General features: G+C 44.2%; 1 protein-coding gene across 10 annotated transcripts in view; it reads left to right on the top strand.

The window, feature by feature from the left end:
* Positions 1–18,559, top strand: part of COP1 (COP1 E3 ubiquitin ligase) — a 236,435-nt gene that overhangs the window by 69,360 nt on the left and 148,516 nt on the right. For all 10 annotated transcript variants that reach the window (XM_065554554.1, XM_065554553.1, XM_065554549.1 and 7 more), the window contains exons 9-10: positions 1,366–1,423; positions 13,109–13,223. In XM_065554554.1, coding sequence (XP_065410626.1) covers positions 1,366–1,423; positions 13,109–13,223 — 173 coding nt within the window. The remainder of the gene's footprint in view (positions 1–1,365; positions 1,424–13,108; positions 13,224–18,559) is intronic.

Genomic DNA, 18,559 nt, shown 5'->3' on the forward strand with positions numbered 1-18,559 from the left:
AGACCAATAAAAATATTTCCAGTAACCTTATAAAAACTACCTGTTCCTCCAACCTCCCGCCCCCCCCAAACATAATCTTCAGTGAGAGCAATACTTCTGTCTAACATACATTGTAGGTGAAGAAATGAAAGTGAAACTGAATAATCTGTTTCAAGCCACATGAAATAAAGTAAACAAGCCAAGAATAGTGGTGAAAGCAAGGCTTTCAAAATAAATTTTTACAGTAGATATTTGTAACAGTTTGTTGACTAAATAATTTTAACATGATAGTGTTCTTGTGTGGTAATCTAAAAATACTTCGAGGCAAATAAAAGGCTGATTATTAAGGGGTAGTGGGGAAAGGATTTGTCTATCATATAGAAATAAAATGTTACGGGCAAGATTTTCAAGCACTGGTGCCTAAAGTTAGGGTTCTAAATGCTTTAGTTGGCTAAATAATGGGCCTGATTTACAAAAGTGCTGAGCAGTCTGTAGCGCCTACTGAAGTCAGCGGGTGCTCAAGCCGTGTGACTGTAGCTCACAAACACCTAGTTCGATGCCTCGCTTTAGGCAAGCTGTTTTTCAAATCTTGGCTTCAGTCAATGCGTGCGGGTGGTCAGCATGATAGGAGCTAACTATAAATAACTATTCTTATAGAGAAGTGGTTTGTTCATTTCCTAGCCTCTGGAAAAAAATCCAGAAGAGGCGAACGCTGCATCTTATCTCAAAATTAAAAGTACGCAAAACTGGAAAATAGCTTGCCGTAGGGATGTTTCTGAGCTGTAATTCTGGATCTGAACATCAAATTAGAGAGCTGTCCTTCACAACTCAAGTACCAGGGGTTTTTTGGGGGGAGAGGGGGAAGGGGGAGAGAGGCAGGTATGACACTTCCAGAGATCATCTCTATAATATTAAGGTGGCTGGGACAGTAATATTTTTCCAAACTTGCTTTTTGACTGTTCCCTGCACATTACTATCTTGGACCCCATGAAATACCAATAACACACTTTAGGAAGGAAGGGGTACCTACACAATAATTTTGTAATAGCAGTGTGTAGAAGGTGTACTTTACACTGCATGCTTTAAATACAAGACATATCTGTCCTGAAATTTTGTTTAACACTATCACAGTATTGACTGTACTTGAATAGAAGTGTGTTTAACAGTAATTTAGAATTTCTTGTAGACATAAGACATATCCACGTTCTTCTCTAAGCCAATCTCTCATTCTGTATATTTAAAAAGGCTTATGTTTCATGCCTACAAAATGAATTTCAAACACAATCTTGCTGCTAGATGTAATAGGAAAAGTAAGTAGGTTGAAAATGATAAAGGAGTGCATAGTGATTGATTTTTAAGCAGGCTCTGTTTCTTTTGGTTTTACAGTAATATTATCGATTCCACGGAGTACAGCCAGCCTCCAGGATTCAGTGGCAGTTCTCAGGTAAGATAATGCATATGTCTGGAGGGAGGGACAAAGGCCAAAGATTGTTTGCAATCTCCAGGACATTGGCCAAACTGGCTCTTATAAATCTAAATCCTTAAATAGTCACCTAGTTATCTGTGGCAGACACTAAACTTTAGGAATAATCGCATATGCTCATGAATCAGGTCATATTCAGGTACATGCTCTCTGCAGAGAGAAATGGTACCATAAATTTTAGGTACTTGACTTCATTTCCAAAGTTGATTTTTCTTGTGACTGTATTAGATAGGGGAATCAGTTTGAAGCCTCATTCCTCCTTGCTGGAAACTGTACAGTATGTTAGAGTTCTCTGTGTAACTTTTAGTGCACAGTAGCAGGGTTCACATGGCGATGGAATGTACAGGTAAAATGCTTTTGAAACTTAAGTTTTAGAGCTAGCTATGGATACAAAACTTAGAGTAAATACATTGTAATAAGAATCCTGAGACTGCGTTTCTGTAGCATATTTCGTGGTAAAATTAGTTGGCAGTTAGTAAATGGATAGAGGAGGTTCTCTTTTTCTGAGACATTTTATGGCTGTGTTATTGGTAGCTAGATACCAAGGTGATTGGCTCTGTATAAATACCTTTTATCTATCTGGTTTTAAAGGAAGTATAAATTACGGATGGAGAGTTTATGTTCCAAACTCTAATCTGACATGTTCTTTATTTGTTGCTGTCCATGGACGCTACTTGTTTTAATACTTTAATTTCTTCTTTGAAATAGAAAGGAACAGCATAATTCTACCACCCCCTCCTTCTACCCCCAACCCAAGCTAGGTTTTCCTGTCACTCTGGATAAGAGCCTATTAGCACAAAAATCATATATATTGAAGGCTGCTGTCCCTAGGGCAGATTGTTAATTAAATTTTAATATATTTTTGGATTGGGAATCTAGAAATAATTAATGTTAAGAAACATTTAGTTTAATTTTCATTTGCACAAGAAATCTCCAGTGAAAATAGTCCATATGAATATAAACGGAGTTGCATTTTTTGTTAATGATCAGTCATGGTAAAATCAGATATTCGCTAATACTGGAAGCAAGACACTGGGTCAGAATGAACCATCCAGCTCTTTTCACACCTTAATTAGCATTGCACTGCTGACCAATGTTCTTCTAGGGTAACTAGTTTATTATTTCCAGCCTAGATTGGATATTCCAGAAGCTGGATTACAAGAAAAAGGCATTTGGGACCTTTGGAGAGTTGCCTACCATATGATCTGAGGGTTTGGATGATAAACTATTGTAGCCTCTAATAATTTTCATTTTCTGCATAGAAATGAGCTTGTGTGTTGGTCTTTTGGCTGAGGTTTATCCCCAGTGGGGTTAATTTTTTAAGGTTTGGCTTCCCCCCCTAACTTCTTATAGTTATCTCAGTAATAAGAGAGGTTAAAATATTTATTAGATACAGTAGGCTTCATATGAAAACTCATTTCAACACTTCAGGTATTTGAAATAATTACGGTGCTTTTCTGTATTTCCTGTGGATAGGAGATACCATAGGACTGTAGTCACTAGATTGATAGTTTGTTTCTAATGGTACTTACTTTGGGATGACCTGTGGAAGGCCAGGTGCTGACAGTTTTTGCTAGTGTGGTGCTCCAAACTACTATCCCCATCTAGAGGATCCTAAATGGTTCCTTAGTTTTCATAACTTAGTGAGCAGCCAAATAAAATGCAAAACACCTGCACGAGCTTTATTATAGAGGAAAAAAGTCTTCCTGTAAGGCTGTGGTTCTCAACCTTTCCAAACTCCTGTATCCCTTTCAGGAGTCTGATTTGTCCTGGGTACCCCAAGTTTCACCTCACTTAAAAACTACTTGCTTACAAAATCAGACATAAGTATCATGGACACTATTACTGAAAAATTGCTTAGTTTCTCATTTTTACCATATTATAAAATCAATCAATTGGAATAGAAATATTGTACTTACATTTCAGTGTATAGTATAGTATACAGAGCAGTATAAGCACGTCATTGTTTGCAAACTAAAAATTCATACACTGACTTTGCTAGTGCCTTTTATGTAGCCTGTTATAAAACTAGGCAAATATCTAGATGAGTTTATGTACCCCATGGAAGACCTCTGTGTGCCCCCAGGGGTACACGTACCTCTGGTTGAGAACCACTGCTCTACGGCTCCCACAAATCCTAGCAGGGCTTTAGCCAGTCCAACCTCAAGCTATGTATAACCGTGACACTCTTCAATCAGATGCCAAAGTAAAGAGGAAAATACAGGTTCTAAGTCAGTGGCTCTCAAACTTTTTTTCTTTACTAGTGACCCCTTTCACATAGCAAGCCTCTGAGTTTGACCCCCCCCCATAAATGAAAAACACTTTTTTATGTATTTAACACCATTATAAATGCTGGAGGCAAAGCAGGGTTTGGGATGGAGGTTGACAGCTCGCGACCCCCCCATGTAATAACCTTGTGACCCCCAGTTTGAGAACCCCTGCAGCATTAAGTGTTGAGTTCAAAATCTCGTCATTGTGTTTGGACCTTTGGTCTCAGAGCATTCCCCCTAAACCTTTTCTTCCTTGGTAGGAAGAAGCAAGATTTTGCTTTTTTCCTTCTTGGGCCAGCTGCTTGCTTGTCTCTCCCTCTCTGACTCCCTCCCCCCCTTTCCAGTGTTGCTTAGGAACTGATTGAGTAGTCAAGGAGCTGACTTCCTTGTCTAGAAGTTTGATAGTACTTCATTAGAGTAGGCACAGTTGAGCATTTAGCTGATCAAAACAGGTTAATGCAGACTGATTCCCAGCATAACTCAGTTTGCCAAGTCTGAGACCTGTTGGAATGGAATTTGGCTCTTAAAATCTAGTAATAGCTGTGCTAATCATATTAACTACTTAGCATGTGATTGATTTAATCTCAGTACAGATTGGAACCACCTAGAAGATCTAGGTTTAGCTTCTATTCAGGGCCGGTGCAAGGAAGTTTCGCGCCCTAGGCGAAACTTCCACCTTGCGTGTTCTCCCCCCTCCCTCCTCCAGCCCTGCGGCAGCTCCCCCCCCCCCCCCCAGCTCACCTCTGCTCCGCCTCCTCCCTGAGCACGCCGCCCTCGCTCTAATTCTCGTCCCTTCCGGGCCAAACAGCTGATTAGCACTGCAAGTCTGGGAGGCGGAAGAAGTGGAGCGGCGACCACCCCCTCTGGGAGGGGGCATAGCAACACTGTAAAAAAAAAAAAAAATTTGGGGCACCACTTTTTGGTGCCCCCAAAGCTTGGTGCCCTAGGGAACCGCCTAGTTTGCCTAAATGGTAGCACCGGCCCTGGTTATATTGCTCATCCTATTCCAGGCAGTTGTCAAGTTGAAATTGAAGTGATTGCTCATTGCTGTTTGCAGTCCTCTTCAACTATGATAGGCACAATTTGCTGAGGCTAAAGCAGTTGCAGCCTGGTTCATGTAATTAACATAAAGATGGTATTACCATGTCCCGTTCAATATTTGTAAAGTTGTCGTGTAGTTCATTGTCAAAACTACAGTGAAGTAGAGATGCTTAATGTCAGGTGCATTTGGCATAAAGCTGAATTGCTGTCAGTATAAAATGAGTACCTACGCGATATGTGCAATCAGCATGAAATGGAAGTTGTGAACTTATGGTTCATCCAGTCAATATACAGTCAGGGATCTTACATGATGGGTAGTTCTTGACGTTTTCATTGCTTTATTTTGTTCCAGGTTACTTGTTCATACAGTGTACTCTTCATAAAGTATATTCCTTTAATTTCAACTTAAATACATCCTTGTTGGCTTCTTGCTGGTTGTAATGTGAGAGTTACATGTTGTTTCTGAACTGAGAGTAAATTGCTAATTATGCAAGCAAGGAGCATATTGGATGTGTTAAATTCTTAGGCTGAAATCCTGGCACCTTTGAAGTGAGTGGCAGTGCTCTCATTGAGTTCAGTGGAGCCAGGATTTCACACTTTGGGTATGTCTACACTATGGGATTACTCAGAATTTACAGAATTTGATTTTGGGCAACCGATTTGTATAAAGTTGCATGCGGTCACACTAAGCACATTAATTCGGCAGTGTGCATCCATGTACCGAGGCTAGCGTCGACTTCCGGAGCGTTGCCCTATGGGTAGCTATCCCATAGTTCTCAAGTTTACCCTGCCCATTGGAATTGTGGGTTGAGATCCCAATGCCTGATGGGGCAAAAAACATTGTTGCTGGTGGTTCTGGGTACAGACTCACCCCTCCCTCCGTGAAAGCAACGGCAGACAACCGTTTCGTGCCTCTTTTCCCGGGTGAACTGTGCAGACACCATACCACGGCAAGCATGGAGCCCGCTCAGCTCAAGACAGCAGTCATGAACATTGTAAACACCTTGCGCATTATCGTGCAGTTTATGCTGAACCAGAACCTGAAAAACCAGGCAAGGAGGAGGCTGCGACTGCAATGCGGCGACGGGAGTGATGAGGACATGGACATGGATACAGAATTCTCTCAAACCGTGGGCCCCAGCGCTGGGACAGGTTATAGCCATGGAACACCGATTTTGTGCCTGGGAAACAAGCACAGAGTGGTGGAACCGCATAGTGTTGCAGGTGTGGGACGATTCCCAGTGGCTGTGAAACTTTTGCATGTGTAAGGGCACTTTCATGGAACTTCGTGACTTGCTTTCTCCTGCCCTGAAGCGCCAGAATACCAAGATGAGAGCAGCCCTCACAGTTGAGAAGCGAGTGGCAATAGCCCTGTGGAAGCTTGCAATGCCAGACAGCTGTCAGTCGGGAATCAGTTTGGAGTGGGCAAATCTACTTTGGGGGCTGCTGTGATGCATGTAGCCAAAGCAATCACTGAGCTGCTGCTGCAAAACGTAGTGATTCTGGGAAATGTGCAGGTCATAGTGGTGGCGGTCTGAGCTCCTTAACTTTCACGCGGCACTGATATGAGTCCCTATTGTGGCCTCTCTCCATCATGCCCTTGGAGATTTTTTCAAATGTTTTGGCATTTCGTCTTTTGGAACGTAGTTCTGCTAGCATGGAATCCTCTCCCCATATAGCGATCAGATCCAGTACCTCCCGTACGGTCCATGCTGGTGCTCTTTTTGGATTCTCAGACTGCATGGTTACCTGTGCTGATGAGCTCTGCATGGTCACCTGTGCTCTCCATGCTGGGCAAACAGGAAATGAAATTCAAAAGTTCGCGGGGCTTTTCCTGTCTACCTGGCCAGTGAATCAGAGTTCAGATTGCTGTCCAGAGTGGTCACAATGGTGCACTGTGGGATAGCTCCTGGAGGCCAATACCGTCGAATTGCGGCCACACTAACCCTAATTTGAACCGGCAATGTCTATTTTGGCGCTACTCCCCTCGTTGGGGAGGAGTACAGAAAGTCGATTTGAAGAACCCTTTATGTCAACAAAAATGGCTTTGTTATGTGGACGGGTGCAGGGTTAATTTGGTTTAATGCTGCTAAATTTGACCTAAACTCGTAGTGTAGACCAGGCGTTGGCTTGTGTATTATCGTGTGATAAACCTTCTTGTGCACCACCAGTGCCACTGCTAATGACTCAGTAGGGATTGTTGTAGAGCCTAGGAGCCACAGGGTATGTCTACACTACGGGATTAATCCGAATTTATATAATTCGAAATTGGGAAACAGATTCTATAAAGTCGAAATGTATGCGGCCACACTAAGCACATTAATTCGGCGGTGTGCGTCCAAGTACTGGGGCTAGCGTCGATTTCTGCAGCGTTGCACTGTGGGTAGCTATCCCATAGCTATCCCATAGTTCCCGCAGTCTCCCGCGCCCATTGGAATTCTGGATTGAGATCCCAGTGCCTGATGGGACAAAAAACATCGTCGCAGGTGGTTCTGGGTACAGCCTCACCTCCCTCCCTTCCTCCCTCCCTGCATGAAAGCAACGGACGGCAGACAACCATTTCGCGCCTTTTTTCCTGGGTGAACACTGCAGACTCCATACCACGGCAAGCATGGAGCCCGCTCAGCTCAAGACAGCAGTCATGAACATTGTAAACACCTCGCGCGTTCTCGTGGAGTTTATGCTGAGCCAGGACCAGAAAAACGAGGCGAGGAGGCAGCGGCGGCGGCAGCGCAGCGACAAGCATGAGGAGGACATGGACACGGACACAGAATTCTGTGAAACCACGGGCCCCGGTGCTTTGGAGATCATGTTTTTAATGGGGCAGGTTCTATCCATGGAACGCCGATTCTGGGCAAGGGAAACAAGCACAGACTGGTGGGACCGCATAGTGTTGCAGGTGTGGGAGGATTCCCAGTGGCTGCGGAACTTTCGCATGCGTAAGGGCACTTTCATGGAACTTTGTGACTTGCTGTCCCCTGCCCTGAAACGCCAGAATACCAAGATGAGAGCAGCCCTCACAGTTGAGAAGCGCGTGGCAATAGCCCTGTGGAAGCTTGCAACGCCAGACAGCTACCGGTCAGTCGGGAATCAATTTGGAGTGGGCAAATCTACGGTGGGGGCTGCTGTGATGCAAGTAGCCAAAGCAATCACTCAGGTGCTCTACGAAAGTTAGTGACTCTGGGAAATGTGCAGGCCATAGTGGATGGCTTTGCTGCAATGGGATTCCCTAACTGTGGTGGGGCGATAGATGGAACCCATATCCCTATCTTGGCACCGGAGCACCAAGCCACCGAGTACATAAACCGCAAGGGGTACTTTTCAATGGTGCTGCAAGCACTTGTGGATCACACGGGACGTTTCACCAACATCAACGCGGGCTGGGCGGGAAGGGTTCATTACGCTCGCGTCTTCAGGAACACTACTCTGTTTAAAGGGCTGCAGCAAGGGACTTACTTTCCAGACCAGAAAATAACCGTTGGGGATGTTGAAATGCCAATAGTTATTCTTGGGGACCCAGCCTACCCCTTAATGCCATGGCTCATGAAGCCATACACAGGCAGCCTGGACAGGAGTCAGGAGCTGTTCAACTACAGGCTGAGCAAGTGCAGAATGGTGGTAGAATGTGCATTTGGCCGTTTAAAAGGTCGTTGGCGTTCATTATTGACTCGCTCTGACCTCAGCCAAAGAAATCTCCCCATTGTTATTTCTGCTTGCTGCGTGCTCCACAATCTCTGTGAAAGTAAGGGGGAGACCTTTATGGCGGGGTGGGAGGCTGAGGCAAATCGCCTGGCTGCTGATTACGCGCAGCCAGACACCAGGGCGATTAGAAGAGCACACCAGGAAGCGCTGTGCATCAGAGAGGCTTTGAAAACCAGTTTCATGACTGGCCAGGCTACAGTGTGAAATATCTGTTTGTTTCTCCTTCATGAAAACCTGCCCCCTTTATTGACTCATTTTCTGTAAGGAACCCACCCTCCCCCTTCCCCCAGCTTGCTTTCAAACCAAATAAAGTCACTATCATTTAAAAATCATTTATTCTTTATTAATAGATTCGAAAAAGAGGGAGGGAACCCGGGTGGGATTTGGGAGGAGGATCGGTGGGAAGGAAAAGGCCAATAAAAAAAGGTTAAAAAAATGACAGCCTTTTGCTTGGGCTGTCCACTGGGGTGGAATGGGAAGGTGTACGGAGCCTCCCCCCCCCCCCCCGCGTTCTTACACGTCTGGGTGAGGAGGATATGGAACATGGGGAGGGGGAGGGGGGTACAGGGGCTGTAGCGGCAGTCTGTTTTCCTGCAGCCGTTCCTGAAGCTCCACCAGACGCCGGAGCATGTCTGTTTGCTCACGCAGCAGCCCCAGCGTTGTATCCTGCCTCCTCTGATCTTCCTGCCACCACCTCTCATCTCGAGCGTCTCTCCTCTCCTCACGTTGGTCCCTCATGTCCTCACGTTGGTCCCTCCTGTCCTCACGTTCACTGGCTTCTTTCCTATACTTTGAAACCGTTTCCTTCCACTCATTCAGATGAGCTCTGTCACTGTGGCTGGATTCCATAATTTCTGAAAACATCTCGTCTCGTGTCTTCTTTTTACGACGCCTTATCTGTGATAGCCTTCGGGATGGGGGAGGGAGGCTTGAGGAATTTGCAGCTACTGTAGGGAGGGGAAAGAAGAGAAAAGTGTTTAAAAAGATACATTTTGCAGAACAATGCTTTTACTCTTTCACGGTGACCAACACTATTCACATTACATAGCACATGTGATTTCTGTGCAAGGTCGCATTTTGCCTCTTAATAGTGAGTGCCTGTGGCTTTGCTGTTAGAGATCACAGGTCCGGGCAACAGAATTCGGCTTGCATGCGGCCATGGGAAGCCATTGTCTTACGGCTTCTGCGCCCTCCTTTCCCACATACCAAGCAAAGCCTGTAGAGTGCTGCGGTTTTTCTGTTAACATTCAGCAGCAGCAGAAAACAAACTAACCCCCCCCCCCCCCCGCCATGAATTCTCTGGGATGATCACGGTACCCCTCCCCCCACCGCGTGGCTGGTAACAGGGAAGATCCCTGCTAGCCAGACGCGAAAAGCTCAGGGCCAATTTCCCATCTGCGCTTGGCTAACTGCAGGGAAGGATTTATTTTCAGCCACAGGCAAACAGCCCAGTAGGAACGGTCACTTCTGTCCCCTTAATTAAGTTCCCGTATTTCAACCAGGTTACCATGAGTGATATCACTCTCCTGAGGATTACACAACAAGATAAAGAACGGATGTTGCTTGAATGCCAGCAAACACCGGGACCATACGCTGCCAGGCTTTGTCAGGCAATGATACCAGATTATTTGCTGCAAGCATGGCGTGGTCAAGTGTCCTACCATGGAGGACGGAATAAGGATGCACTGCCCAGAAACCTTGTGGCAAGGCTTTTGGAGTACCTCCAGGAGAGCTTCATGGAGATGTCCCTGGAGGATTTCCGCTCCATCCCCAGACACGTTAACGGACTTTTCCAGTAGCTGAACTGACCGCAAATGCATCCCAAGCCCTCAGGGCAAAGTAATCATTAAAAACCGTTTGCTTTTAAAACAAGTTTTATATTTTAAAAGCTAAACTCACCTGAGGTCCCTTCCATGGGGTCAGGGTCTTGGATACTGGCTTGAGAGGGTTGGGAGGGTACTTCAGTCAGGCTGAGAAAAAGATCCTGGCTGTTGGGGAGAACGGAGTGCTGTGTGCTCTCTGCAAGCTCCTTCTCCTCCTCCTCCTCCTCTCCCCCATCGGCAGAATCCTCAGGTGTAGCTGATGAGACTATCCCCGACCCGGAATCCACGATCACAGGTGGGGTAGTGGTGGCGGCCCCCCCTAGAATTGCATGCAGCTCGGCGTAGAAGCGGCATGTCCGCGGCTCTGACCCAGAGCGACCGTTTGCCTCCTTTGTTTTTTGATAGGCTTGTCTGAGCTCCTTGACTTTCACGCGGCACTGCTCAGAGTCCCTATTGTGGCCTCTCTCCATCATGCCCTTGGAGATTTTTTTCAAAAGTTTTGGCATTTCGTCTTTTAGAACGAAGTTCTGTTAGCACTGAATCCTCTCCCCACACAGCGATCAGATCCAGTACCTCCCTCACGGTCCATGCTGGTGCTCTTTTTCGGTTATCGGCCTGCATGGTTACCTGTGCTGATGAGCTATCTGTGGTCACCTGTGCTCTCCACGCTGGGCAAACAGGAAATGAAATTCAAATGTTCGCGGGGCTTTTCCTGTCTACCTGGCCAGTGCATCAGAGTTCGGATTGCTGTCCAGAGTGATCACAATGGTGCATTGTGGGATAGCTCCCGGAGGCCAATACCATCGAATTGCGGCCACACTATCCCTAATTCGAAATGTTAAAATCGATTTTGGTGCTACTCCGCTCGTTGGGGTGGAGTACAGAAATCGATTTAAAGGGCCCTTTATTTCGAAATAAATGGCGTTGTGTGGACGGTTGCAGGGTAAATTCGAATTAACGCTGATAAAACCGAATTAAAGTCGTAGTGTAGACCAGGCCACAGTCATGGACCAGGACCTCGTGGTGCTAGTCCCTGTACAAACACAGAACAAGAAGACTGCTCCTGCCCATATATGTTTGAGTTTTTATATCGGATCTTTCTTTGTGTGTCCGGATATAATGGGGTGAAGTTTTTGGATGTAAGCTTATCTTTTATAAGATCAAGTAAAGAGAATGTAACTCGTATAGCAGAGAAATTTCCTGTTTTTTGTTTTGTTTTTTTAAGCAATAATACAAATATATGAGGGGAGCAAGAGATATTCTTTATTTTCTCCTACTCCTTCAGTGGTGGGGGTAGTTTGTTTAAAAAAAAAAAAAGTTTCAGACCTCCCTTTCTCCCCTCAGGTTTTTTTTAATTGGTGGGGAATGGGAAGTACCTTTATGAAGTTTTCCAGACTTCATATGCAATGAACTTGGTCTACTACAGAACAATCAACTTCCACACTCTCTATCTACTTGTCATTTAAGATAAAATAGAATTACTTACTAGATAATTCTTAAAAAGCAACAGAGGGTCCTGTGGCACCTTTGAGACTAACAGAAGTATTGGGAGCATAAGCTTTCGTGGGTAAGAACCTCACTTCTTCAGACGCAAGTAATGGAAATCTCCAGAGGCAGGTATAAATCAGTGTGGAGATAACGAGGTTAGTTCAATCAGGGAGGGTGAGGTGCTCTGCTAGCAGTTGAGGTGTGAACACCAAGGGAGAAGAAACTGCTTCTGTAGTTGGATAGCCATTCACAGTCTTTATTTAATCGTGATCTGATGGTGTCAAATTTGCAAATGAACTGGAGCTCAGCAGTTTCTCTTTGGAGTCTGGTCCTGAAGTTTTTTTGCTGTAAGATGGCTACCTTTACATCTGCTATTGTGTGGCCAGGGAGGTTGAAGTGTTCTCCTACAGGTTTTTGTATATTGCCATTCCTGATATCTGACTTGTGTCCATTTATCCTCTTGCGTAGTGACTGTCCAGTTTGGCCAATCTACATTGCAGAGGGGCATTGCTGGCATATGATGGCATATATAACATTGGTGGACGTGCAGGTGAATGAGCCGGTGATGTTGTAGCTGATCTGGTTAGGTCCTGTGATGGTGTTGCTGGTGTAGATATGTGGGTAGAGTTGGCATCGAGATTTGTTGCATGGGTTGGTTCCTGAGTTAGAGTTGTTATGGTGCGGTGCGTGGTTGCTGGTGAGAATATGCTTAAGGTTGGCAGGTTGTCTGTTGGCGAGGATGGCCTGCCTCCCAAGGTCTGTGAAAGTGAGGGATCATTGTCCAGGATGGGTTGTAGATCACTGATGATGCGTTGGAGAGGTTTAAGCTGAGGACTGTAGGTGATGGCCAGTGGAGTTCTGTTGGTTTCTCTTCTGGGCCTGTCTTGTAGCAGGAGGCTTCTGGGTACACGTCTGGCTCTGTTGATTTGTTTCTTTATTTCCTTGTGTGGGTATTGTAGTTTTGAGAATGCTTGGTGAAGATCTTGTAGGTGTTGGTCTCTGTCTGAGGGGTTGGAGCAGATGCGATTGACATGATCTGTGACCCTTCCAACCCCCAACCCCTCCCCCGCAAGGAATTTGTTTTTGTTTGCTTGTTGGCTTCTGAATCTCATGCCTGAAGCTGAAGCCCATGAGTTATTCAATTATAATTACTACCTTCAGAAAACAAGAATTACAGATATGTGACTGACTTTCTTGCCAGTAAAATAACCAGATGTGACAAGAGATTCATAAGAGGCAGATACATGTAGAAACGAGGCCAAAATCGGTAAAGCCAGGCCTGGGCCTCTTTTCTGAATAAGTATTTCTTGTTCTCCACTCAGACTAAAAAACAGCCATGGTATAACAGCACGTTGGCATCAAGGCGGAAGAGGCTTACAGCTCATTTTGAGGACTTGGAGCAGTGCTATTTTTCCACCAGGATGACTCGTGTGTCAGGTATGTTTCTTTTGCATTAATGAATTTGGAGTTGAATTTCTGAGGTGCTTCCAGTTGCCTGTCTTAAGTACTTGGATCACAGAAATTGACTTGCTTTTGAGAGAGCACATGTTACTTCTCCCCTCCAAGTTCTTCTGTATGCACATACACCTGAGCTGACTGGCAGAACCTCATCTCTTGTCCAGTCTTGGGTTGGCTTTTTAAATCGAAGAAATATGTTCTTGGCATTTTAGAAGTGGCACAAAGGGGTATATTTACAAAGGCAGTGCATGAAAGACACACACAATAATCCTCCTAAAGAACAATAGGACTTTTCTCGGTTCCTAGTACGTCCTTTTAAAAATGTACTGAGGCATAAAAAGGGTTTGAGATACCATTGTGAGGAGCCTTTTAACTCAAACGGGCATGTGTTGATTACAACTCAAAGGCTATTGAAGGAGGTAGGAAGATAACTTGGTATGTTCTCCTGTACTTAAAACACAAATGGTACTAGATATGAGCTTTGAAGACTGTTTCAACGCCACGTTTCTTGAGTATATTCTCTAGATTTAACAACACTCTTTTTGAATGGAAAGAAGCCCTGGATTTTACTCTGTAAAAAGTCTGTTTGTTTTATTACATAGGATACCTTATGGGCAGCCCAGATCATGGGGCAAAATGCCGTAAAGTGTTGATGTTCAAATTATTTGCAGAGGCAGTGTGTGCGCCTGTGCACGTATGTTGAGGGTCTCAAACTTGTTCATAGTGTGGACAACGTTTTAAATACAAATTGTCCTGTGGCAACGGAAACCCTTTTATTCACATTTGCTTGGGAAACATCTCCTGTCATTCACAACTGCATAATATCTTTTTGGTAAGAAGAACAGTTGCTTCCATAGAAAAGTAATTATTACCTAAGTCTCTAGTGCATTGAAATTAAAATTTAGCAACTGGAAAAAGAGGAGGAGCTTGTAGCTTGTGAGCAGCCAGCATTCCACAGACCTTCAGCAAGTGTTCTGCAGGCTGTAGTAATCCACACAAATTGTAAGAAACTCTGGTATATAGATTACTCTTGGGAGAGTTTTGCGCAATGCAGAATTAGCACAGAATTAGCACGGCAGAGCTGCTGGCTGCCAGTAGGGGCCACTGAACCTGGCAGAGCCCAGTTCCCCAGCTCATAAATAGAAGATACTGCCAGGGGGAGGAGGAGATAGAGGGTTCCTGGCAGCTGCAGTTCCTGTCATGCCCTGAAAGAAGGAGGCGGCATGCAGGAAACACCATGCAATCTTGGACCCAGCATCAGGCTGTTTCTCTCTGGATCCCTGGACTCTAGAGGGGTAGGGGGTGTGAGTGTCTGGTGGTGGGGGCGGGGGGATAATCGCCCAGCGGCTAGCCTCTGGGGGGGGGGGGGGTATGGGAGCAAGTGTCTGGGCCAGAGTGGGGAGTGGCTGGCCTCTGCGGGGTGGTCAGAAAAACAGGAACTGTTGTCATAGAGGTTTCTTTAATTCTCTACTTCAGGGGGGGAGGGTTGTCATTTGTGTTACAGATATAGTTGCTGACAGGTATTTTGAAATAAATTACCAAAATAATTGAAACTGGCGTGATTATATAGTGTTGTTTTGACACTATGCAGAATTTTGAACAATATGCAGAATTTTGCAGAATTTATTTTTGGTGCAGAATTCTCCCAGGAGTAATAGATACCTCCCGGATACAATGTATAAGTGTATGATAAATTACAATATTTCTTCACCCGTTGTGCAATGAAAATACCATCAGTTCTTACATGAGAAATAGTCTCTTCAGAAATTGAAACTGCAAATGTTTTATCTGATTAACAAAACATCTACAGGTGTTCTAAAATATAACATTAGCCACACTTTGTGTGGAGGATTACAAGATAAAAGGGGCACAGTTCCCCCCAATCAGGGAAAAATCTGTGGCATTTGTTTAGCCTTTTCCACTCTTTTAGATTTCACTCATGCACTTCAGTGCATTCCTAGTACAAGATCTGTGTGTGTCACTATTTGTTTGATTTTGTTTTTGGAAGTTGGCTCTTTGAATATATGGAATTTTAGATGTATTTGGGATAAGACATATCCCTATAACTTTCATAGCAGGAGATCACAAATAAGCTTGCTTTATACATTAATTTGGAGTACGTTTAAATTGTTTTCTGCTTCAGTAGAAGATGCATTATGTTAGCTTCAGGGTGGGTTTGATTTAAATCACTAGTCAGGAAGATTCAATTTAATCATGGATTTCTACATAAAAGTGCATTTTGTTGGTTGTTATAACCTTAATACATATTCTCCACAACTCAGAGAGATGTAGGTTTCATTTTTCGAAGGTACACACTATACATTTTAAGTGATTTATTTTGAAAACTTTTCAGATTAGTTCTACAGCTTATCAGAAAATGAATGATTGTTTGTTTATTTCATTTACCAAAGGTAATTGAAGCAGGTATCCAGTTCAACAGGTTAATCATTAATATTTGGAGGATTTTCTTGCCATGCTGTATTAGGAGGAGAACATCACCAGACAGACATCTAAATTGTTTTATTTAACTGAAACAACAACATTATGTATTCTGGATTTTTTTCTTCAACAGCAAACATATATTTTAACAAAACAAGCGCATGAATTTTTGAATTTACACATTCAAGTTTTTTAAAATCAGGGTTTTTTATTAAAAATTGTTTAACTAAAATAGTTACGTGAAATATATATATTTCTTTAAAAGCAAAAATTTAATCAACTATGTCTGCCAGGTCAACATGAGAAACTTAAAATATTGGCTTCTGCAGCTAATGCAGTCGTCTTCACCTTCATTTTCCTGTTTGTTCATAATCTGGAAAAGAAAAACAAGCTTTCCTGCTTTCTTAGGTCCCAAATGATTTCTCAATTTGGAATTAATTAGTCCAAAGGAAGAAAATATTCTTTCTACACAAGCAGAAGAAGCTACTGCTGTTAAGTGAGATTATCGCTTCAACAGTCTCTGAATCCAAGTGCTTAAGTGACTTTCACCAGTTCACCAGTGTGACTTTCTTTAAAACATCATCAGCAAACGTATATTTCTTGAATGGTTCATCCTTAGCTCTGAAGTTTTATAGTTTGCATTATGGAGGGAGGATTGCTGGATGTCCATGTCATAGCCAACTCCTCTTCTTCAGCAGTTAAGGTTTGACCTTGGTACTGAGTATTGAGAATATTTGCAAGAAAATGAGCTGGGGAGAGTGCTTGTCCCATTCGTTTTTATAAAGCTTGTAATTTAGCTCTGTCATTGCAATTTTCTTTTTTAAGACGTCACTCAGTTCCTTCCAAATTTCAACAGTGTCAGCAATAAAATAGCTATTTCCTTGCATTTTGTTCAAGGCTACAGAAATAGGCTTCAGGGTACTCCGCATGTGTTCAACATTTCTCTTAAGCCCAATGTTGAGAACTTTGGCTATGACGGTGCCATCTATTTTTTCGTGATTTTGTTCTCAAACGGTCATCAGATTAGGCCAGTTCTTGATATAGTGCTCAAAACAGTCCACTACTGAGTTCCATCGCATGTCTTGTGGGAGAGTTAGCTTGGTTCCTCCCACTTTTTTCAGAGCAGCTGCTGCAAAGTGGTTGTTACGAAAGTATTTTGCAATTTCAACATTAGCCTTTATTTCTGGAACACTGAAGTCTTTGGTTAGGAGCACTGCAATCATATGTTGTTAGTTTGCGACTCTCTTCACTCTCTCCTAAATAATTTCTTCTCATCTTGGATATATTGGCAGCATTGTCTGTGACCAAGCTGCGTACTAGACATTTGAATTTTTTTTCAGAGTTTGTTATAGCTTTTACTGCTACTTCTTGTAAGTATTCTGCTGTGTACACACAGCAGAATACTTACAAGAAGTAGCAGTATCAATTGTTGTTGTATCAATTGTTTCTGTAAGGAAGACATTCCCTTCTTCTGTTGTCACACAAGCAAATACAACAGGATCATTGTGGACATTGCTCCACCCATCACGACTCAGGTTAACAATTTTACCCTCTAAACCTTTTGCACACTGCTCAATTTCTCTGTCATACACTTTATCCAGCAATTTGCCTGTGACATCTGCTCTGTTGGGTGGACTGTATCCTGGTCTTAATGACTGAACTAGGGTTACCATATTTTGAGTGTCCAAAAAGAGGACACTCCACGGGGCTGGGGCCCTGCCCATGCCCCCGCCCCAACTCCACCCCTTCCCCTGCTTCCCATGAACATTTAATTCGCGGGAACCCTGAAGCAGGCAGCAGGTAAACTGGACGGGTGGGGGGAGGATGCGCGGCCCAGTCTGGCCCCCCCAACCGAGCGGCTCCCTCCGGCGGCTGGCCCCGGCCCCAGCGTCTCCAGCCTGGCTCGGCTCCTGGGGTGCCGGCCCCGGGCCAGCCCCTGGCCGAGCACCCCCGGCCCGACCTTGGCCCCCGGCCGAGCACCCCCGGCCCAGCACCGCCGGCCCCGCCCAGCACCCGCGGTGCCGGCCCCTCCCTATTTTCCCAGACATGTTCGGCTTTTTGGGATTTCCCCCCGGACGGGGATTTGAGGCCCAAAAAGCCGGACATGTCTGGGAAAATCCGGATGTATGGTAACCCTAACTGAACCATGTTAGTGAAGTGTGGGTTTTCAATCATACGGAAAGGAGAGTTTGTTGCATAAACAAACCGGGCAATTTTTTCATCAATTACTTTGTTTTGTAATCTGCTAGTTCTTATCACAAACTTATCTATGGCTGTTACTGGATGATGGAGATGTTTTTTCTTTTCTTTTTGCTACAGGTGATATACTGTGGCTATGTGACATACATGATGTGACTGAAACACTATCATTGGCAGATAACTCTGAAACCATAGAAAATGATGGTGATCTTGAAGGTAGATAGTCTTCAGAATCCTGTATGTTGAGGATGGATTCTCCTAAACAAAATAATAGAATCATAGAATATCAGGGTTGGAAGGGACTCAGGAGGTCATCTATTCCAACCCCCTGCTCAAAGCAGGACCAATCCCCAGACAGATTTTTTTTCCCCCCAGATCCCTAAATGGGCCCCAGGATTGAACTCTCAATCCTGGGTTTAGCAGGCCAATGCTCAAACCACTGAGCTATCCCTCCCCCCCTAAAATAAGTCAGTGCAGTTACTTAATTATTATTACCATACTGCTCATTTAGTATTACTCATTGCATTCACTGATACTCAGTACACCTCTACCCCGATATAACACGAATTTGGATATAATGCAGTAAAGCAACACGGGGGGGGAGGCGGGGCTGCGCCCTCCGGCGGATCAAAGCAAGTTCGATACAACGCGGTTTCACCTATAACGCAGTAAGTTTT

The sequence above is a fragment of the Chrysemys picta genome, chromosome 8 (assembly GCF_011386835.1).
Source record: "Chrysemys picta bellii isolate R12L10 chromosome 8, ASM1138683v2, whole genome shotgun sequence".
In the NCBI taxonomy this organism is placed as follows: domain Eukaryota; kingdom Metazoa; phylum Chordata; order Testudines; family Emydidae; genus Chrysemys; species Chrysemys picta.